General features: G+C 38.7%; 1 protein-coding gene across 3 annotated transcripts in view; it reads right to left on the reverse strand.

Annotated features, from left to right (window-relative positions):
- The window catches only part of atad2b (ATPase family AAA domain containing 2B), an 83,449-nt gene that overhangs the window by 18,905 nt on the left and 37,550 nt on the right, over window positions 1-26,994 (reverse strand). For all 3 annotated transcript variants that reach the window (XR_008606912.1, XM_055044336.1, XM_055044337.1), the window contains exons 25-26: window positions 12,027-12,731; window positions 10,950-11,080 (exon numbers count right to left, since the gene is read on the reverse strand). Coding sequence is in view for 2 of the 3 variants with exons in the window: in XM_055044336.1 (XP_054900311.1) it covers window positions 10,950-11,080; window positions 12,027-12,731 (836 nt within the window). In the remaining variant the exon portion in view is untranslated. The remainder of the gene's footprint in view (window positions 1-10,949; window positions 11,081-12,026; window positions 12,732-26,994) is intronic.

A 26,994-nucleotide genomic window follows, 5' to 3' on the forward strand; every position in this document is an offset into this window, starting at 1 on the left:
CGGTGTCACAACTGAACTCCGCTACTTTTTTTGCAGCAGCGTAAACTCGTCTCTCTTTCCCCAATAAAATGCATTTCATAAATTCACAACTTTATGGCTTAGAGAAGAGACAGCGATTTACTCTTGTGAAATGTGTAAAGCGCTGCTGTGATGCTGTCGAAGTTTTATCGTGTTGCACACAAAGCTTCTGTTAAACAAACAAGCTGTGAACAATCATGCATGAAGACAGTAGCCGGCTGTGATGTAGTAGAGGGTCTACTTTGATCACTGAACGCGTTTCTGGCTCCACCGACTTGTGTGTGTAAGAGTTGGGGAGTCTTCCTCGGCGCTGACTGAGAGAACAGGGTTCGCAGGCAATAGGGGGCTTGAAACCCAACGGTTGCTGTCACTAGGGACACCATTAAGCCTTCGATATCTGCCTCGGAGAGAACAATTCCACTCCTCCTTCCTGTTTTTTTTTTGTTTTCCCCCCATGTGAGACACAAACAAATAAATGATTTAGAAATGATTCCGGTTTCTTTGTGGCTATAAAGTCACGGGAGAAAATAGCACCTTTTTCAGTGGACCTGGTCATAAAATACAAATAAAGAGGTTCTGATTAATTTTGAACAAGTCTTTATTAAAAGGTTTTTATGATAAATTATGCAGAGAGAGGTGTATTAGTAACTAAAGTAATAATTACTGTAATGTTATTTTTGAATAGTAGATCAAATTTTAAAAAAAGCCAAAATGAAGACATATGGAGCAAACACTGAAAGAGCAAAAGATTGTAGCTTTCTAGGGGTCATTACTGATAATAAAATGACAAAGAAATTGCAAATTAGATCTATACACAAAGTAAACTGTCAAAAACTTTATTTATAGTCAATAAAGCCAGACATGTCCTGGAGGAAAAAGCTCTAGAAACTAGTAACCAAGAAAGAACATAACTAAGTTAACAGGATGACTGATTGGATGATGCTAATGTTGGAAGATATTGGATTTAAAAGTAAGTTTATACATCTACCAACTTTGAATGCATAAATATAATTTGTTGGGTTTTTTTCTTGCCTTGTTTTAATTAGTTATTTTATGACATTAATTTCAATATACCTTTTCTTTTTTCAAACAGCAAAACAACAACAAAAAAACACCTACTGAACCTGTAGCTTTAGACTTCAGTGTCTTCAGTGAGATGCTAAAAAACATTTAAGTGATGGAACTCGAGTGGAAAAAAAAAAGGTCAAATGAAACTATATGGAATTAAATTATAAATCGAAATGTTATCATAGTCACCACCGCGCAAAGATCAATAAAGGAGTTACTTTTGATCAATATGGAGCTCGGAGATTTTCAGCGGGTTTCCTGGGGATCGGGTGGATCGAATCCTTCTAGATTATTTCCTGAAGAAATAATCTAGCAGTCAATCCAAGTTTAATAAGTGCCTTTCCTGGAGCATTTGAAAATTTGATTTAGCGAGAAGACCTTGGCTGGTGAACTAAGCTGACTGATAAAGTTTATCCATCTATCCAGCTTAGCACATAGTCATAATTAAATAAAGGGGAGCTCAGCACGTTTACACACTCACGCTTTTATGGAAGGTTAAGTTCTACAAATCAAATATGGTTAGAGCGATGGTTCAAATATAGTTGTTGAGAGAGAGAGAGAAAAAAAAAACATAGCGAGAGCCACAAACTGTTTTGGTCTTCTGAAAGAATGTAATAAAGAATACAAATAATCCATGGAAGCAACACAATTTTTCATTAGATGGATGTGGGAACATATAATTTTAAAGACATCAAGAGATCCAATATCATCAGTTCAAGAAGGACGTGGTTCCGCTTTGCTCCTCGCATGTGGAATGTAATCTGTGTAAAATTTATGTGTTCCATGGTGTGAAAAGTGTTTTGAATCATGCTGACCATGCAACAAGGCTCGCAGACAGCCCATGTATTATGAGAATTTATATATATATATATACACACACACACGCACGCACGCACGCACACACACACACACACACACACACACACAGATAGAATGAAAAGCCTGGAGACATCAAACTCAAGTGAAAGGCTTAAAAGTGCGGTAGGTAAATGTTTAATATAGAGAGACACAGATGTGGGTATCAACTCTGTTACTGCAAGAAGATAGAAGAGCATTCAAAGAAAATATATTTTTGCCCTCCAGGCATAAAGAGCAGAGGTAACGTCGCACTTTGTGTGAGAAAATATCTGTACAATGGGATTTGACCCTTTAAAAACAAAGTTAAAATAATTAGATTTAACATTTTAGTCTGACTGTAGCACTAATCATCCCCCAATGATTAGTGCTGGAAGTGAGGCTAGACTTGCTGAAACAGAAGTTCCAGGTCTTTTCCTAAGGGAATGTAGATTCTTGTTTGTCAGATTTCCAAAAGGGACAGATTTCCAAATCTACCATGTTCCCAACGAGATAGATAAAATAATATAGCAACAGGTTTGTGGTACATCATTCACTTCCCTCACTGGCTCAGTGAACATAAGAAAATTCTCAAATAACACCCTACATGTCAGCTTTCTCTGACTAAAATGCTTTGCTGACACGCAAAGCGTTTTAATCAGCTTAATTAGTTTCAGTAATGGCATCTGCACTAAAAGGTGTTTCTTACTCCGACCTGATGGAGCTTCGGTATGGTGCATTCACTGACTTGTAAGAGATCAGACCTTTTACTTTCAACACATCAAGTCACAATAAATAGACACCAACATGTCACACTTAAATAGAAGGCGTGGCACTAAATTCCATCTAATGGAGGTTGAAACCACAAAACATGTCGACCAAAAACATAAAAGGTGAACAATAAAAAAAAAAAAAAAAAAATACCTGACATTTGAAAGCCCTCACCTGAAGAGACAATTATATTCTGTGGATCGGCAGGTAGTGACTTTTGAGTTTCATTAAAAGGATCTACTTTCTCAAATCTTATCAAAATACAAAGCTTAATATGCTAAATGATCAAGACAACATCGGTCTGAAAGTAATAACTGCAAGGCGATAATGCCTCCAAGCCTTCAGTCTGCTGTTTATGTATTAGATGTGAAGGCAAGTTGACAACGGTGCTTTCCCTCCGCCTCCCACTCAACCTTTCTCTCAGCCTGATTGGTTTACAAAGCGTTTGCTTCCACACTGAGCGACTGCACACTGACTGCTCGTCAACATGGGGTCGACTTAAAGAGAAGCCAAGCGTTCAAAATGCCATTTTCATGAACTGTGCGACTAATCAGTAGTCCCAGATCTTAAAATTACACAGGGGGAAGGCGGAATAAGTTTCAAGAGGTGCAAGTGTTGCGAAAGGGTATAATAAGTCAAACTGTAGGTTTGGAGAAAGTACTGTGAAACAGAAATGGCAGCAATAAAAGACTGCTACATTGAAAGGTGCTGACCCACCTGGCCATCACACATGGTCAGCTATGTCACCAAATCAGTATGTAAATAGCAGCACTGTCAACAACATCAGGCAGAATGAATGTAATGAAAAGATGCACTTCAAATGCCATTTTATTGACAACCAAGCCACAGACCAGCACTGCTATTATGCTGTTTTCTTTTGAACAGACATGTGGCTTGGCCACTTTGCCAGAGGGGCCCCTGCTGTCATTAGAGCTAAAAATGAAACAAGATGACAAACTGGAATAGCTCCTCTTTTTTTTTTTTTTTTCTTTTGCTGACAGGCTTTTCTAAAACAGGAAATTCTGACATGCTTTTAAACGCTACGCATTAAGCCAAACGACTTCACACTGTTCCAGCCACCAGAAACACCAGCTTTTTTGTTGTTGCACAAAAGCATCATAATCTGTGTGTGTGTGTGTGTGTTCTTGGGTAAAACGCAGCAGCAAAAAAAAAAAAAAAAAAAAAAAAAAAAAAAAAAAAAAAAGCGGGTCCCAGATTGGATATTTTGTTTCTGAGTTCTCATCTGCAATCCTCAGCACCACTTCTCCGGGCCCATCTGTGGACAAGTGTATGAATCTCGATGAAAGAAAACAGCTGAGACTGAGAGACGGCTTGAGGAAGGAGAGAAACAAGCAGCGGGATCCATTTATTCATGCTGAGGAATTCATTTTGATCCAGGCACCATCATCAGCATCAAGCGTCACTTCAGTGAAACTGGCAGCAACAAAAACTTGATTCTACAGACCAATGAGTGCAAATAATGGCGCCACGATGAAACACGGCCCTCTGTCCAACAGCAATTCATGGTCAAGTCTGTTAAACTAACCTCTGTTAGTAGTAATCATAATCAACCATTGAAATACTTGTCAGCTAAATTAGCGATCGTTTAATTTTTATCTAGACTGTACAGACTTAAAAAAGTACATTTGTTAGAAGAATCATGTCCTCAGAGCAGTAATTAGGTCAAAACTGTGCAAAAAATATATGAATTTTGCACCTGAGATAAAAAAAAAAGCATTAAATATCTATTTAGCATCTATTTTTAGCTGCATCATTGCTACAAATCTTCACTAAATGAATGCTACGTTATTGCATTTCTGTCAATACAATTTTTATTTTCAAATTTGAAAAATAAAATTATATTTATTCACATCTCTAAATAAATTTCTGATGTATAATTTTAAAAAAAATTCGAACAATGTAACATTTCAATTAACTGTCAAAACAATCAACATATTAATTGATGTATAAACAGTTGTTATTTGCAGCCCTAATTTTATCCACAAATTTTCATGTGTTTTAGGAGTTTCTACATGACGGATTAAAAAACAAACAACTGTTGCATGTTCATGTGCTGGAATGGTCAAGTCAAAGTCCAGAAATTAATTTGAATGAGAATCTGGCGAGATTGGATGGAGACAGCCCCATCTCCATCCCATCTGAATGAGCTCAAGCTTCTTAGTGGAGAAGAAAAAGGGCAAAGAAAGTCTGTCTCTAAATGTCCAAAGTTGGTGAAGATGTACCCAAAAACAATGAAAGGAGGTTCAGACACAAACCACACGTTTCAGATTTATATTTGCAAAAATAGTTGGACAAAATAGGCATCTTTTTTCTGTCCACTTCACATCACATGCAATTCTGTCGGTCTATGACAAGAAATTCCAATAAAAGACATTTAAGTATGTGGCTGTAATGTGACAAATGTGGAAAAAGTGCCAGGAGTCTGATTTCTTTCTCTCTCTCTCTCTGTCTCTCTCCCTCTCTCTCTTTTGCAAGACACTGTATTTCAGAGTCTCTTGAATATAGTTAAAAGTCAGGAATAATGAGCCCTCCACAATCAATGAATACAACTGAGGAGAAAAGGAACAGAGTGCCTCCCACTGCAGGCCCCAACACAAATCAGGCACGGCGCCAGCTCCGGTCCTGCCAAAAAAAAAAAAAATCTGCTTAAACGGTGACTCTCATCCTGTGCACCGGAAATTCAATTTGTTCCATAAGCCCGGGAAGAAAAAAGCAATTATTCACAGTCCACACTATTCACAATCTGCTTCTTTAAGATAGATCCCTTCTTCTCCCATGCTAACAAATAAGCCCCCAGATTAGTGGTGTGTGTGGCTGCTCATAGGGGCGGCCGGTTGAAGAACAAAGATTAAGCCGACTTAAAAAGCCTGTCAATCAGATTGAAAGATAAATTCGGTCTCCGTGAGACGAGCTGCGCGCTCCCTCGCCCCACCACCCCTACACGGTCCCCACCCCTCGTCTTCCTCGCAGGACATGTGTAAAAAGCCACTAGATAATGGCTTGATAGCTGGATGTCACTTCGGAGCATGCAGGAGTGGACTAAGCACATGTCAGAGGAACACTTCTTTTACACCAATTACACTACACAGAGCTCTCAAAAACTAACCCCCACATCTGATCAGTGGGAAGTGCTGTCAGGGGAGCCCGCTGAGCCGAGGCTCCAATTTACACTTGGGGTATTAGGTGGGACCCTACCGTGACAGTGCAAAGTACCAGCCGAGACGCTCCCCGCGACATCAATGTCTCCCGGCCACGAGGGAGGCAGATCTGGCGGAGCCGACAGTTGCTCATGTTTGAGTCATAGCCTTGTTTGCTTTGCATTTCTCACAAGAACAACACCTGCTGATGGGGAGTGGTGAAAATGGCCCGCTTTGGTAATTGGGTCCCTGCTAAATTCAAGAGAGTCCGTTGTTTAACGCGAGATGAGGTTTTGACAGACGCTGGCATCAACGCAGGATGAATGGAAAATGACAAGATAAGCTTATACTGGGGGAAGGAGAGAAAATCTTCCCAAGTATTTGTGTCTAGATTCTAGTGCAAATGTTTTAGAATACTTGAAATGAGACCAAACTAACTTACAAATAACTTTTCAGCAAGAAATAGAAGTTTGTTTTAAGTCAATAATTCCAGATTTTTTAAAAAAAAGTACTAGTTATAAGTGAAACAATCTGCCCCGTACCAAAACTAGTAAGATTGAATTTTTGCAATGTAGTGTATGCAACTATCCGCCTGTAGAGTTCAGCAGGGTAGAGATGTGGAGTGGACGTAAACGAAGCCGAGGTCGGTCATCCAAAGAGTCTCCTTCCTCCATCCTCCTGACCTTTAGTCTCATCTCTCAAAATACAAAAGAGGAAATCTTTTTTTCACGACCCTAATAAAGCGATATCCTTTACTTCCTTTTGTAATTAACCTCCTCTTGAAAGCATCTTTTATAATGAGATCTACAGAAAAGCAATCAAACATAAAACTAGAAATGAAATCCTCGGAATATGTCAGAAATAAGTATTCCCGGTACTCTTCAAAGCGGATCCCGTTCCAGACTGAAGGAAACTCATTTGAACCATTTCCACCATGAGTGAGATGGTGACAAACTGGCTCTCATAAAACAAAGAGGCTGTTAGAAGTTTCTAGAAAGTACCAGGCATGTTCAGCCTGGTACTTTGAAACATGATGGGTCTCCACTGAATAAGATGAATGTGGCAAAACAAGGTGTTCTGTTTTCTTCTTCAAAGGAGTCTAATTCTGTCTAATTAAGGAAACGGGCTGGATTTAGAAATGCAGCGATCTTTTGTAAATCTCAATGTTAAAGTAAGGGAATTCCCTTGTTTCACAAGGAATATAAACAGACTGATGTTTACAGTAAATGTTTTATATTTTGCTAATAACTAATAAAATTGCGATAAGACAGTGACATATCAGTTTGTATTTGTTCTGGCTTTGTAGCCTGAACCTTGTTGAACTCAAAAGCATCTTGAAAACAAGATGTGACATTGTTTTCACTCTAACCCACTAATTAATATATATTTACAATAAACTAATGTCTAAAACATTAAATCAGCGCTTATTCCCTCAAATATTACTTATTTTCAATGGATTCTTGTAATAGCTTGATATTTTGTTCAGTTTGAAGTGTGCAAAAAAAGTTCCAAACTGCCTCGGGAGTTTGGAGTTTTAGTCGGGTTTTATGTGTAGAAAATTCATGTCAGCCGGATTACAAAAATCAACGAGCTGAAACTGGCAAACAAAATGTGCGATCGGTACATTTCCACTTGGCAGGCAAACGTTCATACACAAAGATATCTAAAATGTGTACAAAAGCAAAAGACTGATTGTTAACAAGAGCCAGAAGTTTCTAAGATGAGTACTGTGACATTTTTGGTATGACAGCTAAATGAACGGTTGTGAGAACTGGCCTTCCAACAGAAAGTGGGCCTAAAGTGAGATAATTGACTTTGTTCTGCTTCTGTTCCTTAAAGGTGCCTTAAAGTTAAAGTTTAAAAACACATTCTATATTTAGTTATATCTGAGCATGGAGCCTCCTCCTCCTGTGCCATGCGGTTGTTGTTTGGTTTCACCAATGTAAAAGTCAATGCAAAAGTTATTGAATCAGACAGCACACACAGCGCCACTCATGTGAGGCTTTGGTGTTCTGCCCTTGGGATGAACCAGCCTCAGTCTCAGGGTTTTGTAGGGTTTAAAATTCAAAACCCGACACCACAGAGAAAATCTAGAAATATCCAGACGTCAACTCGAGACGCCTTCCCCTGCTTTCCGAAGACTTATTTGTTTTTACAAATTCAAAACTGAACGAGCAACTTTTGAATTTCGTCTTTTCTATAATTCATCGAGGTAAATATTTTATTTGTTGGATTACTGTCTGCCGGTGCTGCACTACAGCGTGCAGTATGAAGACCGTTATTCAGCGAAAATAACTCAAACTGTCAAATAATGTGGATTTTTAGAACGCCTGAACAATAGGTATTGTTGGAGGTGAATTCCTACGATGAGTCGCGCAATTACACCTCAAATTGCAGGCTGCAATCAAAGTCCAATCCGCTTCTATTACGTCCTTCAAGGCCTCAGAATGGAAGCAGGTTAAAAAAAAAAAAAAAAAATCAAGCAAAAAGGGGCGGTGGAGTTTGGACTGCAGCTTTACAAAGCTACAATCTTGGCGGTATAACAGTTTTAAGACTCAATATATCATATGCATGAATTTCCATTTCAAACCCAGTGATGTTTTCATGCTTCTGCCTTTCTCGTGCTTCTCAAGCGTGTGAGGCAGTTTTAAGACGCTCGCCATTCTTATTATAATATTAATGAACAAAGGAGAGGGCAGGCTCCATAATTCATGGCTAGTTTAAAATTTAACCCTCAAGTGGATCTTATTTCATATCTTTAGTTTATTCAGAGGATTTGGTTTCAGAAGGCTTTTAAAAAAAATCTTTAGGGCTCTTAAAGGACACATTATACCAGTTTTCTTTTTGAAGACAATTTAAAAAAAAAAGCAAATTGACGGTCTTGGTAAAATGTCCATGACCAGTTTATACACAGCAGTAAAGGTCCAACATCTCAGAGGTTGACGCATCACTCAGTTACAATCAATATCTTTTTAAAGAGCACTATCACTTTATGAGCGCACCTGTAACACATCAAGGTAAGAATCAGCAATAAAACACAAAAATACAGTCAAAATACACCTTGATGGGGTTCAAAAGTGCTTACATTTCCTTCACAGTGCTTTGAAATTGCCTTCCCATATTTTTCTTGTTTTTATGTTACAACCACAATGTCTTGCACAGCTCAGGAGAACCTGCTGACACGACAACGATTGATGTAGGTCAGAACTAGACTGAACTTTTTGACTTACACGGAGGACTGCCACGACAAACTGTTATAACTGATATAATGTTGTTTTGAGACCATTTTGAAGGAATGTGCTAGCAATGCTAAAATACTGCAAGAACACAGTCCTAAAGATCAATAAACTTTAAATTCAGTGAACATTTAACACTGGAACTGGAAGACATTTTGAATATGGAAAATAAGTAAACAAAACAACAGAAACTTCAAATTAAATGGATTATGAAGTCTGTAAACAAAATTGTCACTCAAAAAAAACGTGCAAATGAAAATTAGAGTTGTCCCTGTAACTTATTATGCAACTAATTGGTTTATTGGTTGTTGCGACAGGTCTTCTTACAGGAAAAACAATGTGGAGGCAATCTAATGGTGCTTAACACACCATCTACACCACAAAACGTGGTGGTGGCAGCATAATGATGTAGAGATGGATTCTTTCAGCTAGACAGGGAAGCTGGTCAGAGTGAACTGGAAAATGGATGGTGCTAAAAACAAAGCAAATCTTGAATAAGACCATTTCAAGGCGGGACGACGACAACAATCTAGTTCAAAACGTGCACGTGTCCAAACCCTTTGCCAAAATTCTAACCTAAATCCAGCAGAGAACCTGTGGCAAGACACCAGATCTCAGGCTCACAGTTGTTCTACATCTAATCCGGGCTAGAAAGATTTTAATCTCTCGATGTTGAAAGATGATAAGAGACATTCCCCCCCAACAAACTTACGGCTGTGACTGAAGCAAAAGGTTGTTATCCAAAGTGTTGACTGTAGAAGGGAAAAGATCTGTAAGGGTCCAGCCTGACCGCAGGTAACGGCATTGATCTAACCAAGGTTATTAAAACATCAGGTTGCTGTTACAAGTTGAGATGGCAAAAAAAAAAAGAAAAAAGAAATACCCAACTCTAAATTGTTCTGTCAAACTGCCGTTATAAGCCGGGAACTTCACTGTCAGTGGATTTGATTGTGTTTCCCACAGATGTTGCTTATCTCTGTGGTGTCAGCTTCTGCTCATGTGTGTATGCATGTATTTGAGTGTGCATGTGTGTGTGCGTGCGTGTGTTTAATGATGAATGCAGATTTACAATTTTCAGATCCTCAAAATAAGCCCCACTCTCTTTGTTGGAATATACGTAATTAGAGAGTTTAATGGTGGTGTATTATTAGTCCATTCCTTCTGGAGTTAGTCAACTCTGAGCGATGAGTAGAAATTCACAGTTAATAAAGAGCGAAAAGAGTTCTCTTTCCAATTCTGAGGTAATGTGAAAACAGGATTAGGAAGTTGTGTGGAGGTGAAAATGTCTCGGCTGAATTTTTTTCTAGCTATTGACAAAGGCTTCATAATATATGCCCTTTCACAGGTACAATAAGGGGGTTGGTGTACGTTTCAGCACAGTCAAGCCTGGATTGCCTACAGGGATTTTCTTTTATTTCTGATGATACAACTATTAAATCTGCAAAAAGCACAGGATCTTTAACCTAGCTACATTTCCTTTGATACCATTCATTGCAATGCTAACAACAGTAAGTGATGTTTATTCTATTTCACAAAAAATGAAGATGGAAGTGCTTTGGTATGAAATAAAAAAAAGGAATGAAACGCTTTAAACAAAAATCTATTAATTCCACTAAACTGATAGAGCAGAAAATTTACAGTTAAATCACAATCTAAAGAACATTTGCGGTGAAACGACCTCGAATACCTGCAGAAGAGTTAACAAATCACTTCAATTGTTAGCTTTCATACTGAAGTCTCCACAATTTTGCCTTGTAAACAATGAAAATATAATACTTTTGACGCATAATCGACATAATTTTTCCTCCGTTCATTCGGTGTAGTCATGCGTCTCCTGTCGCAGGAAGACTGAGGAGGTAGTTACCTGAAGTCGCTGGTGGTCCACCACCACCGGAGGATAGGTAGGGGCCAGTTCCGCCTCTTCCTCCATCCTCCCGGCTGATGCCTTCAGCGGCTCCGACGTGCTGCACTTGCTCGTCTTTTCTTGGGAACCATCTGCAACAAGAGCAATGCTGAACTGATGGAAAAAAATCAACTAATTACTCGTCCTGTTAAAGCACAAAGTGGACCATATTTTATGGAACAAACAATCTGCTGTTCACCTTTGGCTCTCTTCTTGTCCATTTATAACAATTGGAGAAAAAAAAAAGTTACTTTGATTTAAAAAAAAATGTCCAAGCTCTGCCTGCATGGGGAGTGGAGGTGGAGTAGCTAAATTATCTCCAGAGACAGGAGCCGCAGTTATGTTTGTTCATCCACTTGTGTGATCCTATGACGGCTTAACCATATTTAATCAGCAGCATTCCCTCAGCGATACAGCTGGCCTCAGCTTAGCACATCGCAGACTGCATGGCCATAACCAAACACACAACTTTTGGTTCATTTTCTAACTTAAACACTAGATTTTTGTTTCAATATACGAAAGGGTCAAAAGGTAGGAGATGGGAAGGCTTCTGGAGTTGCTCGAATGAGACAGTTCGATATTTGAACACGTAGGCCTGAAAGATTTCTTCTCAGTTCACAAAATGCTTCAAAATTATAATTTTTTTTTAAAAAATCAGCCCCATGTAGTAAAAAAGAAAAGAAAGGGATGCGCCTCCACCGAAGTATTATAGATGATAAATAATGGGCATGCATCTGTTCTATTTTTGGTGTTATTTCTGTGGCCCTTTCGAGTCTAGGGGCCCACATAAAAAGTTACGACGGGTCGTTTTTTGGCTCCCAAGCTTTGAGTTTGACATGTGTTCTATGAAAAACAACATGAAGCAAGGACGATGCATATGAAGTAAGGCAGTTTTATATGATATAACTGAAAAGACGCTTTTCGGTTGCAGTCGTTAAATACTATAATAAATATTTATAATACAGACTGAAAGCCGGGAGCCGTGAGGATAAAAAGGATTTCTGCACAAGAAATTGTGCAAAAGAGAAACACACATACCTTCTTTCCCTTGATCCTCCTCAACAGTCTGTGTAACTGCGCCGCCATCCAGGGGATGCTGCTCCTGAGTTTGCTTACTCACATTTTTGTCTTTGTGCTCTTCCTGTTCTGGCTTATTACAGCCTTCAGTCGAGCTCGGAGGAGTCCTTGTGTCGGCCTCGTTGCTCCCCTTGAGGCTATGTAAATCTACGCTGTCCATCGACTCCGTCCCATTCACGCACTCCACTTGTGAAACCCGGAGACCCTCCGGGTGTTTAGGCTGGGCCTGAGCATCCGACGACTTGAGTGTTTCAATCAAAGGCTGGAAGCCGGCCCGCTTGACTGGACTACCCTCCTCCGAGTTGGGCGGAGGAGTGCCACAGAGGCGGTGTTGATCTGTGCGTTTCTCTGGGGTCTCAGCTTGCCCTTCTTTGGCCGCCGTCGCCTCCTCCTCTTTGGCCTTCGCCTCCTTTCTGCCTTCAGCCACAATGGGGGGTTCGTTGGAGCTTTCCTCTTCTGTGGACAGGCCGTGCGGATGATGACCGTTGGCTTGGGGACCTGGAGTGTCACACGACGATTCCTCGTCCTGTGTCAAACACGAGTCACTGGGAACGGCAGCTTCCGCCTCCGCCTCCTCCTCCTCCGTTCCTTTCTTGTAACTTTTCTTCTTGCGTATGATGCCGCGCTTCCAAGATGGCCGCCTGCATATCTTCCTCTTCAGATGATCTAAGAGGGGGAAAACAAACAATATTCAAGTCTTAATCAAATGCTTGCACTCGTCTTTAATGTTATACCAATTCTTTATTTTTCCATCAGTTTCAGATCAGTTTGTAGAATTCAGAGGCATGTCAGGATAAAGTTATAGCCATAAACAATAATATTGTAGTTTTGAGACCATTTTCAAGTAACGTAATGATAATGGCGTAATAATGCAAAAACATATTCCCAAACATCTTTAAATTCTAAGAAAAAATTAACATTGTAAATGGAAAACATTTTAAATATCCAAAATGAATTAACTAAACAATAGAAACAACATATAAAACAAGTTATGCAAATAGTTATTCCCAAAAGTTTTCTAGTTGAGACCGGCCGGACAATTTTTGGTAGAAAGAGAAAAAAAAAAAAATAGAGGAAAAAGATAAATCACGTAAATGGAAATTATTGAGCTGGTCTTAAGTTATCAATTTAGTGTGACAGGACGCGCTTCACACACTCAAATTTAAAACTTTTTAAGACCATTGTAAATGGAATTTACTAAATATATCTCAGAAGAAATGTACAAACTTCGTCCAGCCAACTGGTGATAAATTTGCACTTGCCCCAGATAGACGGAAAAACGCTAGCGAGCAAGCCAGGGTATGTTAGCAGCGAGTCACAGAGAGCAATGAAGACGTCTGACTCTCTTTGCAGTGAGAAAAGAAAATACAAATCTTACAATTAATAAGTCCTACCTGTGGCTAACTTATTTAAGGACAACTTACTTAAAAAAAATAAAAATAAAAAATGTACAACATTCTAAGGCCTTAGGTATGTGAACTTAAGATTTAAGACTGTGAAATATTTTACAGGTATTTTGTCATCTCTGTAAAATCAGCAGTCAGCCCAGTTATGCGCAACATTTAGCCCTCTTCATCAAAGGGAAATAAATAATGAGTAGCAGGGACAGCGGTGGAGCTGTGTGCATGTATAACACTAATGACGGCAGATGTTGCTTGGGATTTTAAGTGGAGAGGCAAACCAAGCCCTGCTGTCTGGGAAAGGCCGTAAAGCTGTCACAGCGAGCGCGAATGTTAAACGCAGTGAAGCTTCAAGGCATTTGACTTCATTTGCTGTTTTTTCCGAGGCACACACACACACACACGCACCTACACACACAGAGATGCAAAGCGAAGGATCAAAGTCAGAGTGAAGGGCAACTGTAAAAAGAGTTGGAATAAAACAAACACTAGGAGAAAGTTTTTCAGGGACTGATTTTTAAATCAAAGGCTGATGATAAAGAAACAAAAAAATGTTTTTTTCCTTTTACATTAACAACTAAAACAGCAGCACAACACTGCCTCTTTGACACACACTTATTTTATGTGTGTATACATAAATAAAAAACTCCGCAGCCTCATAGCATGACAGACAAATCTATAAGGTGCTAACCTTTCTGGTCCAGTCAGAGGATAGCGTGATGATCTAAGTCTGCCGATACGAAAATCAATAATGTGCTAAATGATCATGATCCCTTCCAGTAATTGAGAAAAGATAACTGTGTACTTGTACACAAATAAAGGTTCTTGCCCTGGCATGATTCAATTTTAGTTTATTTATAAAGTGCCAAATTACTACAAGCTGTTTATCTGCAGCCCTTTAAGAAGAAGAAAAAATATTGGAAAACTTAAATAAAACAACTAAAAGTTAGTGAAACATCTACTACCAGAAGAGAAGAGCGTACCCGCTTGTTACAAATCACATTTTGCTTCTAAGTTTCACTGAATTTATTAAGTTTGACTGGGCCTGAATACTCTTTGACCCAAAGCGTTTATCTGTCACTTTGGCTGCATGTTTAGAGTCATTGTCCTTGTTGTTTTGTTTTTAATTTACAATGATGCGCCATTTCAATTTAATCTATAAACTACAAAAGCGGAGAGCACACACTTACAAACATGTCAGAGTAGATCAAAACAAACGTTTTGTAAGGCACCGTTGTGCATTACACTGTCCAACATGGTGAATCCAAAGTACTTCACTATGATCTTTTGCAGTATTTCAGTAGTGCGTTTGTGCCTGCCATATATTTTATGCTGCTTTTTTTAGCCTTTTAACCTCTCTTTGCAGTCAGTGAGGATTAAAATCGCATGAACTTTTGGTGAACTCGTAGAAAAGGTCCATCCTTCATTGACTATTTAAACTCACATCAAAATGCACTTAAGTGCTGCACTAAAATTTTTACTGCATTCTCGATTACACACAAGCTTCCACCCATTCCACATGTGAGGTATAAAGACACACAGGGGGACTGAAATTACACCTCAAAGCAATGTTGAGCACACAGCACAAAATGAAAACAAAACACCTTGAAAAGAAGAAAGAAAGGAAGTAAGGAAGGAATGAATGAAGGAACAAAGGAAATAATAGACAGAAGAAATGCAAAGAGGAAAGAATCAAAGAACAGAAGAAATGCAAGGAGGAAGGACACAAACAAGAAAGGGTACAAAAAAAGAAGGGCTAAAGGAAGGAAGAAAAAGGGAAGGACAGGAAGGAAGGAAGAAAAACAGAACAATCTAGTTTTAAACAGAAAGATCCAAACAGAACCACGAAGACACAAAGGAGAAAGGAAGGAAGGATAGAAAGAAGGAAGAACAGACAAGCCGACTGAAAGAAAGAAAATGGCAGGGAATGGCAAAATAAATGGAGCTAGAAAGAATGAAAGTAGGACATAAGGACTCTCCAAAAATGGAGTGATGGGCACAGAGTCAAGGAAAAGACAACAGGCAAAAAAGGACAGAAGGGAAGATGGAAGAAAGGAAGGGACGACGTACACAATGACGAACAGGATGCCGGGCACTCAGAAGAAAAGAAAGAACAGCACAAAGGAACAAATAAAAAAAGCAGAAAAAAAAGAAAACGGGCAGCAACAGGAGGTAGGAAGTAAATGTGGAGTTTTTATCTACAGACAAACCAAGCAGAACTGGAAGTTCAGAGAATGAACCTGACTCCCCATCTAACACTGGCCATCACGCCTACAGCTGGTTTCAGAGCTTCTGAGGCTGCTTGCGGAGAGGGGTTTAAGGTAGGATGCTGCTTTCATTTTTTGGCTCTTCCTGATCTTATCTAAGGGAAGTAGACATGAGAGTATGATATACAGGAGGCAGACAGGTCTTCAGGGTTGACTGGCACATGAGATAGTTTCCTAGCTATAACAATGAGGCACCAGAGAGAGAGGGAGAGAGAGACAGACAGAAAGATAAAGCAATAACAAAGAGACAGAAACCAGGCCAGGCATCCTGGGTATTTCTGAACAGTGGCATCATACAAAAGTGATGCTTCTTAGTTTGCGCGAGCTTGTGTTTTTCTCTCATTTTTGACCAGAATTTCTTATTTTACGTTAGAGAAAACATCCATCAGTAATCTCTTGGTTTTGTTTAGCTCCCTTCCCTCACTTTTGCTTGTTGATTTTTTTCATGCATTTTATATATTCAACAAATACGCATCTTATTAAAATAAAATAAAATATCTGGCCAAGTTTCAGGTAACATCTCCACTGGGAAACGCACTAGCCACAAGATCTTATTCCTCCCTCATGCAAAACCACAATGATTAATCAACAATACAGCTAAAAAAAATAAAACAAATAAAGAAAGGGTCCTGCAGGGGTCAGCCATCGCCGTTGGATGCTATGCGACAGGCTCCTCGGGGACACAAAGGTGAGTCTGGGTGGCAGCAAATGACTCGTCATAGTCAGCTCTTAAATAATGTATGAAAATTGTTAGAGCATGAAGAGAAAACCATAGAATAGAGATATGCTGATGGGGCTGGGATGGAGAGAAAGAAAACTGGAGCACTTTGTTATAATTAAAAGTGCCGAACCCATGCAAGATTTATGTAGTTGCACAAATTTTCAAGCCGCCGCTACACATACTTGTCAAAGCGGCCCCCACACACTCACAAAATAAAGCTTCAGAAAGCAGAAGCGAGATAAGACCTCTCTCCAAACTGCCACCAGGCAGGTATTAAATAAATAAGTCAGATCGGTGACACCCATAGACAGCTCTGCGGCGTACTTTAGTTGTCCTTATAGCCTCGACGCACATTATTGTCAGCGCTCGTCTGATTCATTCTTCAATTAAACCCCCCAACCCTGGTGAATCTTTAAATTGTGAAGTGGAACGAATTCTAAATAATGGTTTTTGCCTTTAATACGGCAGATTAAAAAGTGTGTAGTGCTTAGAGATGTGGCTGAAGGCGCAAACTTGAGAACTGATTCTTTCCGTTACGTTTAAAAGAAATGTGGTCGCCGACATTTTGTCATGCGTTCCATAAAATACGACTTGGTCTTCAAGATGTTCTACTTTCGCCCCAAACTACCTGCTGTGTTCTTCGGTCTTCATTATGCATCTAGACATCTAGATTTACGATTCACAGTGTGAATAAAACCAGCTATTTATCAGGTGACTTCTGAATTCAACTGGCTGTGAAGGAAAACTTAAACTGAACTAACACCAATGCACAACTTCAGGTTTACTTGTAATACATTTTGAGAGAACAGTGGAATGGCAAACCATGGAAATGGTTTACCGCGTGCAATTATGCGAGGACCGTCAAGCTGCTCCAGCTACAATGAAATGCTCACTTCAAGCTTTTTCGCCGAGGCATAGGAGTACCTGCTCATGTTTCATAAATAGTAAGTCGTTGTAGAAGATTATTTTAATTCAGAAAATCGTGTAAATCTTCTGCACTCTGAATGAACTTGCCTCGCTAATCCAACAGTCAGCAAGATCAATATAAATGCTTTCCCACTTTAAAAAAATGAATGCAGCTGATGCAAATATCAGCAGTAAAAATAATAAGAAAACAGAAGCTGCAAATATAAATGCGGGAGTGAAACAATTCAATTAGAAAAAATAAATTCTTCTAGAAAAGGTTGATTAAGGGAAGCTCAAGGAGGTGCTTTAGCATATTTTAGCTGATTTAAACATCAAACTACCTGCTGTAAAGAAAAAACAACAATACAAGTGGCAACCATTGTACTCAGGCAATTATTTAGTAAAAGAGAAATATATATATTTTTAATATTTGACTCCCTTTTCTGCCTCAAAAGAAACTTAAACATCTCGTAATAACACAGGATGTGTATTAATTGGTTCAAGCCGTTAACTAACCGACACCTAAAATAAATTCTCAGACAGATTTAAGCAGCAAAGCCCCAGCGTTGGGGGCGGGGAAACAAAATAAAACAGCACCTACAATAATCCATTTCACACCAACAGGGTCCCAACCCCGCCCGGACAGGTGGTCTGTTGTTTACTAACCCATTTACCTCTTTCACTGCTGAATTTATGTGCTTCACAGTGTGTGCGTTTCCATGGAAATACAAAAAAGAAAAAAACTATTTCCTTGCCTCAAGAGATTTCTTGTTTGGCAATTCCCTCTTTTGAACTTCTATTTAGGCCAACACTTCGGAGTACATGCAGGGGGAACCTATTAAATCGGTTCAAACAGAGACGGTCGTGGACTTTAATGTGACCGTAAGTCAACAGATGTGACTTTAACAAGAGTGAATGTAAAGCTTAAAGATGTGGTCTCGTGCTGTAAATTCCTGCACCAGTGTAGGGTTCATCAGAACATTAACGCTTGTAAAATCTCAATAAATACTTGTTGTGATGAATGCCAATTTGCATAAGTTCATAAAAGGGAAGCTGGACCTTCTATTTATCTCCGGAATAAAGCAATTAAGCAATGCATAAGATGTATTCTAATGTGTATTTCCAAACAGATTTTAATCTATTCAGCTGGTTTTTCTCCCCCCATACATTTTTGTTCCATTTTGCAAGTATCACATTCTGTTCAATGTTCAGCAAATAGATCTGTGGGTCTTAAAAGATGGAGGTACTGTCATAATCTGCTCTCTGCCACAGGCAGAAAACCACATTGTGTGCAAAAGTTCACAGAACAAAAGCGTACAGTGGTGGAATAGGCGAGCCAGGAATTAAACAGGAGTCAAATGTTGCCACGGGAAAGAATTGTTTCAGAAATCCCACAAATTAAAATGTATCCTTTAAAGCACGTTTTATTAAACAAAGCGAGAAAGTATTTACAGTTTACAGTTTACATCGGCTTTAACTCAAATTTAACTATTCTGTTTCAAGCAGAAGCAACCGGAGCGTATCCCTGAGTCCTACATTTTACCTAACGCCTTAGTAGAAATTAATCTTTTATTTCAGTAGCTTAATCTCACACTAATTTTTGGGGGGTCGGGAGGAGAGAAAAAAAAAACAAAAAAAACATACGCTTTAGTTTGGTAGTAAGAGCAAACAAACAAAAAGAAAGAAAGGCTTTTTGCACTCCGTTGAGAAAATTTACTTTAAGGCACCATTTTCAGTCCCTCCAACAATTCCTACTGTTGGAGTTTCAAATGTACCTGAAACTTATACTAATGATCAGAGATTATTTGAACTAAATACGACATGACATCCGCTTCTTTTGCCCAATGGCCATCCTGCAAGAGAGGTGAAAGTCAAGCTTGACAGCTCCAGGTAAGAGTGGCACCTTGACGTGACTGAGTTTCTATTACAAACATTAGAAGACATCCACAAAGCAACTGGTTTTTAGGGAGTGTTATCAGAAAAAAAGCCTCAAAAAAACAAAAAGAAAAAGCGTTTTAGTCAAATTTAATACGCTTAAACAAAGGCTGTATTTTTCTGAATTTGAGATGATGTTGATATGATTGTTCTATTATTTCAAGCATTTGCTGTAGATGTTCAGACCTCCATGATTAAATAGCAAAATCAATGATTATAGAGGGCAACTGAGATATAAGTGAACTATTTGAGAGGTCTTTTCCTGTGCTGAGTTAGCATCACTAAACAAAATTTGGAAAATCTGGCATATTCAGCTGAGAATGAAACCTATATGGATGGATGTCATTTAGTCCTACTGAACTTTACATCACTTCTATTCAGGTCTGACACTGGGATGGAAAGTGACTTCTGAAACAATTTCCTTCCCACCCAACTTGCCATCAATGAAGCAAAACTCCTTGTCTGATCACATAAACAGGAAGATAATTCCACACAATCAAAACTGAGACGCAGCACATCTTTTAGAGCCTTAATCATGATGGAAAAATGGGCCGAAGAACAGGTTCGGAGGAAAATGAGACAATACGGTAAACACTGCAGGGGGACAACGATTGTCAGAAAAGGCTGTCAAGGCGACACGGGGCTTTGAGGGAGTCTGGGACATTTGGTCATGAAATGGAAAAAGGCGTTTGTCACCCAATGTGACACTTTGATCTGCGGCTTGATGAGATGTTCAGATCAATAGATGATCCCATCTTTGCGTCTTCAAATTACGGATATCAGTCACTGTCCTTCCACTGCTGCATTGCCGTGTTCCCATTACCCTTTATCATCCTCATGTCTCTCTCTTCATTCAAAGTCACAACACAGTGCTCGGCCAAAACAATTTGGAAAATAAATGTATTTGTTTTATTGCCAAGGCCCGCGATCAATATGAGTCTCCTTTCTGCGCACTAAAAATCAAAGCTGGAGTCATTAGAGCATTTGTATAGTTCAGTATAAAGCAACAGGGATATAAGCCTGACTCTGGCATAGTAAAAACTTCTTACTTACTAACTTAGTAAGCTTCCTAAGAACTACTGTTTTCTTAGGTCATTATCTACTATTAAATGTACCTTGTGAACTGGAAAAACACAAAATCTTCTAAAGTATTTTTCCCTCAAATGTTTTGTTCCCACATGTCCTGCTCCACTGGCAGGTTATTTCACATACAACCAGTGCTTTTTCATCAATATTAAGGAATTATTAACTCCTATTTCTTCTTGAAATTTACCTGCAAGTTATTTTTGTCTTACTTCGGTTTACTAAGGTATCTGGTCTGGAAACTAGATCAAAAATACTTAGTGCTTTTGCAGTGTGAGAAGTTATATGCAGGAAATATTTCATGGTGGAGCTCCTGACTCCGGCGATGTTCACCTCGGTTACCTGGCAATATCCCAGCAAAAGCAAAACTTGATGGTGCTGCCAGCAGGACTGCATTTCCCACCCTAAAACCTGATTCCATTTAGCCCTAACGCGGCTAAATCGGCTCATGTTCATGACCGATGCAATTCCATGTCCAGATTTTGTGAAGTAGGATTTCAGCCAGCTTCCTCGGTTTAAGCCCAGTACAATTTTAACACAAAATACAATTTTGGAATAATTTGTGGGATACTTTCTGACCAAGAGTTTGTTTCTGGTCAGAAAAACAAAAACAAAAAGCAACGGGACACCATGCACTCCCTGTTGTCAAAACTGCTACAACAACAAGAGAGAGAGATGAGCCTGGGACGTAATTTAGTCAGAGCATCTATCCTGCTCTGTCCTTTTCCTCTCTGCTGCTTAGTAAATGGCCAGTGGGATGACGGTGCCTGTGGTGCCCTCTTCACAGAAGACAGATATGCCCTAATGCACAGGCGGTTCCAAGAAGTGCTGAAGATGTCAGCCTGTACGCGCACATGGAGCCACAGCAGGGCATGAAAGCTTCCTGGGGAAATTATCTGTTCCCCCAAGCAAAAATATACAGCCACACTTATAAAGCAGGAGTGGGGATGTAAAAAGCAATGTACCGGCTGTCTCTTTGACTGATGTGAGTGATCAGAGTCCTTGTGCAAAGACGAAAATACGAGAAGGCACCTGGTAAGGGTCCCCTGAAAGGATTTAAGTTTAAAAGCCGGATGCCGGGTGAAAAGAAACTGGCATTCACCAGCAGCCCTTTGATATCCTGGGGGAAAAAAACAGAAGAATTCAGGCTGGTGATTAAGAAACTGTGCTTAAGGTGTATCCTCCTGCTGCTCTATGTTGGTGTAATTAGGACTCGTAAATGAGGCGGCGCTACAGGTTTGCTTATGATAAAGTGTTTATGTTGCATAAAGAAAATCTATTTGTTTATCAAAAAACAGTATTTGGTATAAACTACTACTAAGATAACCCCAGGTACAAAAAAAAACAAAAAAAACAAAAAACAAATAATAGAACTTTCACTTTAAAAGCAAAACATGTATTACTTTGCTTTTATTTGAACAGAAAAGCAACAAGTATTCCTACCGCTTTATATATATATATATATATATATATATATATATATATATATATATATATATATATATATATATATATATATAGGCTTGAGGACATTTTTTTTAATGCTTCTTTGGAACTAAAGAGTTTATTTAGTTATATATATATATATAATGTTGCAGTATGTAACGTTTATAAATTGTTATAACGTTGCAGTATAAAACGTAAAATGTAAAAAACAGCTTAGAAGCATGCTGTAAAAATTATTGCATGCATAATATTTTACATTAGCGTGGTTCCATTAAATGTTTAATTACATAGGCCCAAAACAAATGTACCCCAAAGAATTGACATTTTGTAGCTGTATTGCAGAGTAAAAAATTGTGCTGCTTTACATATTGGCTAAAATGACTACAAATGACAACACACAGCTGTCTGGATTGCCCAGTGCGCAGTGAGCTTTGCACTCCAGATTTTTCTTGCATCTAACCACATCTAATGCATGGAAATAAAAAAAATATTAGGTTTTAAAAGGCTACATTTATTTAAAATATTATACAATGTGCATACCAGTAGCTACCCATACCTTAATCTTACAGTGCAACTCTGCAAGTATTCAAAACTTCAAAACTGTAAAAATAGCTGCTGACTAAATAATTTTATATGAAGTCAAACTATAAAACAAGCAAAACTCAGTTACCCTGTAGATATTTATTTCCAAATATTTACAGCCATGTTAGCTTACAGTGTTTTCCACTAAAGGAAGATCAGAAGGCACATCACATTCACTGAGAATGATGGTCATTATTGTACTTTGCTGGAGCTCTTCCACGTTCTAAATTGATTAGATTAGATAGCGATTAGAAACCCTGCGAGTCTGTTAAAGGATTCAGACCATCGCAGCAAATGATAATAGAACTACAAAGTGAGGGATATTGAATTAAATAATGGGACACAGCGATTCTTTGTACAACAAGCGACACCTTTCTGGATAATTCTTCCTCTGACATTTATTGGCTTGGGGAAAAAAAACTTCCAGTTTGACTTCTGAAGGTATCACACTTGCTACGAAGACGGGGAAAAAAACGTGTTTTCTTATTACAGGGTTCTCATAACACGCCCATTTTAAAGTTTCATACTTTTCCAAACATTATATTGCTGTGTCATAAAATGTTCCCCTTTCAAAAGGTTTTAATATCAGTTTTTTGCAAGAAATTATAATGCAACATAATGCTGAAAGTGGCTTCTGACTCAGCAGTCTGATAAAGACCCAATACCGTGTTTCTAGGGACCCGGAAAAACTTGGATTAGCTTCAACACTTCTGGAGTGAAATACCCTGGATTAAATATTGATCCTTTAAATCACATCTTTTACAAATTTGAGTGTTATTTCACAAAATCTTTACATTTCATCGTAATACGTTTGGCATCTAAACCTTGCCCAGTTCAGGAGACTTATTTCCAGTTTAAATCTCAGAAATAAAAAACAGATGCTCATCACCAGTAATGAACTTATTATTCATTGATTACTGAGGATGCAAATACATGTACATTCTAATAAAATGTTATTTTTCCAAAACCGACACCACCTTTAAAATGCACCATTATCCTTTAAAATGCACCATTATCCTTTTTTGGTCATTGTATCTCACTGGAAACAATATCAACTCTTAAGTTAGGCAAACGTGGCAATAATTTTTAAAAAGCTTTTGATAATTTTTTCTAACTACCTCATTATTTTTTTAGATTAAATTCTAAATAAGCTGTTTATTTTGCTGATTTGGGGAAATAAAATATTACAGTGTCAGAAGCCACATTCAGCAAAACCAAACTACTTTACTAAAGTGGAGAAAGAATTCTCAAACAACCAGGCATTCCACAAAAATAAACGCTGTCTTGGACGAAACTCATACATCAAGTAAATGAATATTCAACTCACCACTGATTTAAATGCACAAGGTGGCGAGCTTAATGGGAAAACAGATATCAGTTCGCTTTGAACTTCTGACGGAGTGCAGAAAGTTCCAAAGACAATCTTGCTCTCGCAAAACAAATCTATAAGTCATTCAAACTAATTCAGTACTAATGCATCATGTTTGTGCAATTGTTCCAGTCAATTACAACTTATCAGAATGAGGCAAAGAGAGGGAAAGCACCCCATTAGGCCGCTTGGCGTACGCTGGCTTCTGATGTTTACTGAAATTGACTAATCGACTGTGCTATGGTTGAAAAAAAACAAAAAAAAACGAGACTGAAAACCCCAGGAGGCCCAGTATAATTTTTCCGTTTGCAGTCCTGACTAAACGCTAGGATGTTCGGCTGTTCTTTGCTGTCGGCGAGATGTGGAGTGAAAAGTTGACTCCGTTCTATTATCAAGCCGCGACTCCGAGATCCACGCTAATTGGAATAGTGGGATTGGCTTTGAGAGATTCAAACCTGGCAGATGCCCACAGAGACTTCTGAGACGTGGAGCGCTAATCCTTAACCAAAACTAACGTCTCAAAACAAAGAACGGCACTGGGGAACTCCTGATTAAGGAATCAATCAAGATGAACTATAATGTTGATGTTCTTCATTACCATCATAGCAGTAAGAAGAAAACAAGTTTAAAAACAATTAAATCATTTTACGTGGCAGTCTTGCATTGTCAACTTTGCCCTCGTGAAAACACTTAACCCCAGCTCCCACAAATTGCAATAATTTGGTAGAAAAATAACCAAGGTGAACTTTTTACGAGAATATACATGTAAAATGATTGTTCATATTACACAGAGAAGAAAAAAAATCTCCTGACAATGATGTAAATTGACACTTCAGCAACATTCAAACGGATGAAGTCTGATGCAAAATGATCCAAGAAGTATCTCTCCAATTACGGCCTTTCAAAGACCATAATTGGAGGTTTCAGCTTTGTAATGGCGCGTTCACACAAAACACATTACGCGTACGGCGTTCAAGTTAGACGCGTGTAGCTTTTTGCGCATCCGTTTTACATTCAAAGTCGGATACTTTGGACGCTCTTGATGCTCAAAATTCTCCAAATAGTTCAAACTATGTTGCGTCAGAAGCTCGAAACGTGCCGCACTGGCCCTCGATGAGCCGACACATAGCCTTCAACTGTTAACCAGGCGCACCCGACACGCGTAACACGTTTGGTGTTAACACATCATGACTTTTTTAGATTTTAAAAAATATGGTGCAATCTAATTTAATACTAACCTTTTGCCAAAATTTTATGATTGATACTGTTTTTGTGGACCACCAGTAGCATCAGACGAAAAACATGCGTTAAAGAGGAAAAAGATTTCATATATTTAGAAATTTGCCAAACGAGAGGGAGACCTTGGCCATGTAGAGAAAAGGACCTAGTGGCGGTTTTGCTCTGCCACCTGCTTTGAAACAAACTCACAGAAAGTGTCAATAATCGTAGATTGGCAGTATTGCTGAAAGCTGTGTGAAAGCTATCTACGAAATGAAATTTCAACTGCAGAAAGTAGAATCTAAAAGTGGAGGGAAGAGATTAAAAGAAACCACATGTGAAGTTACTTCGGCATTAGAGTTTTATGCTAAACTACCAATTAAATACTAAAGTAGTTCATTGCTGTATCCATACTTAAAACAACTCGGCCATCTAAGGTCAGTGGAGCTCTGTCCTTCTCTAGCATGAACTCATGAATGAAGGAAAAGCTAATTTAGATTCAATTTTCAGGATTTCTATGCAGTCTTCAAGTCAAAATCCAGAACTTTTCCTCACCCACATTCCCAGAATTTGTTGTCCTTTTGTTGATAATTTCTGAAGAGTAAATACAAACGTTCGCCTTGATTTTTTGGGAAATGTTTCAAATGTCTTTTTAAGATTTTACATAAGAAACCAGCAAAAACAAGAGACCGTAATGTCTAGGGAGAGAGGGGCCGGTTTAGATACCACTTTTAGAAAATGGGACAGGAAGTAAGGCACTTCCTCCATTTTCATCTACCATACACTTCCACTTCCAGAACTAAAAAATCTAATTTAAATTCAATTATTCTACAGACTTGACAAGTCCCCTGTATCACCTTCTACAGCAATCTGCAGGAATCAGATATAAAAAGCCATATAATAAGTTTTTTAAATTTAAAAGTGCAGTAGGAATCGCTTGTTTTCCCCATTTTAGAGGAAATCTGCCATTGACACCACAAGGCTGCCTGAATAGGGCACTTAAAAATACCTTAAAGTTCATAATTTAAGCTATCACTTGATAGCAACATTCACTTGCCCTCTCTCTTTCATACCTGATTGTTGTGAACAAAAAGTACCCAGTGAAAGCTTAAGTTGTGTGTTGCAGGGAGTTAGACAAGTAAAAATATCCCAACTCCAGTTCTGGAGAGTCTCTGTTGGCTGAACATTAATTATATCGCTGCGATCGGATAAAATGAATGCCATTTCCTTAGAGTAAAAGGCTTTAAACATTAACTTGTTATTTCTGATGCATATATGTCCTGCACTGGATAAAATCAATCTGAAACCATGTGGCAGAAACTAGTATTATGGTCGGATTTTAAGCCCTCCGAGAGGAAGGTTAAGGAGTCAATTGTCTGACAAGAAAGGAAAATCAAGTTTATAGTATCTCACTTCCAAGCAAATAAATAAATAAATAAATCCTTGCCTTGCTTTTATGCAGCAACCATTTTAGCCTGAGGAAAAAGGAACAAATAGGAGTTTATTAACAATTCAGATATCTCATCAACATGCAGTGATGGACGGTCATTTGAAAGAGAGAGAGAGAGAAGGGGGAGCTGTCTGTTTACAGTGATGGGAGATAAAAAGCAAAGGCAGAGGGGCGAAACACAGTCACTCTCCATCTACATGAACACAACCTGCTACCTGTTGCCCTGGGCGTGCTATTAAAGCGACATGATGGCTACTTTATGCCGTGTCTGCAACATTTCGTCCACAAACTACCAAATGTACCTTTCCACACTGCACAAATGTTAGCTGTGGCAGCCACATCGGTGGCAAGACAAGCAGAGGGTTCATTTGCCTTCGGTTTGGCTGCATTGAATCAAAACCAGGTAGATAACCGAGAGCAAAAAAAGGTCACAACGTTAATCATTTTTTGAGTAATACGGAACAGCATGTAGCCAAACAATGATATCAGAAGACTAACTTGCAATGCTGTGTCTTGAAACCCCTCCTCACACAACAAAACGCATCTCAAAGT

This window comes from Poeciliopsis prolifica, unplaced genomic scaffold, assembly GCF_027474105.1.
Source record: "Poeciliopsis prolifica strain line A6 unplaced genomic scaffold, Auburn_PproV2 SCAFFOLD020, whole genome shotgun sequence".
Taxonomy (NCBI): Eukaryota; Metazoa; Chordata; class Actinopteri; order Cyprinodontiformes; family Poeciliidae; genus Poeciliopsis; species Poeciliopsis prolifica.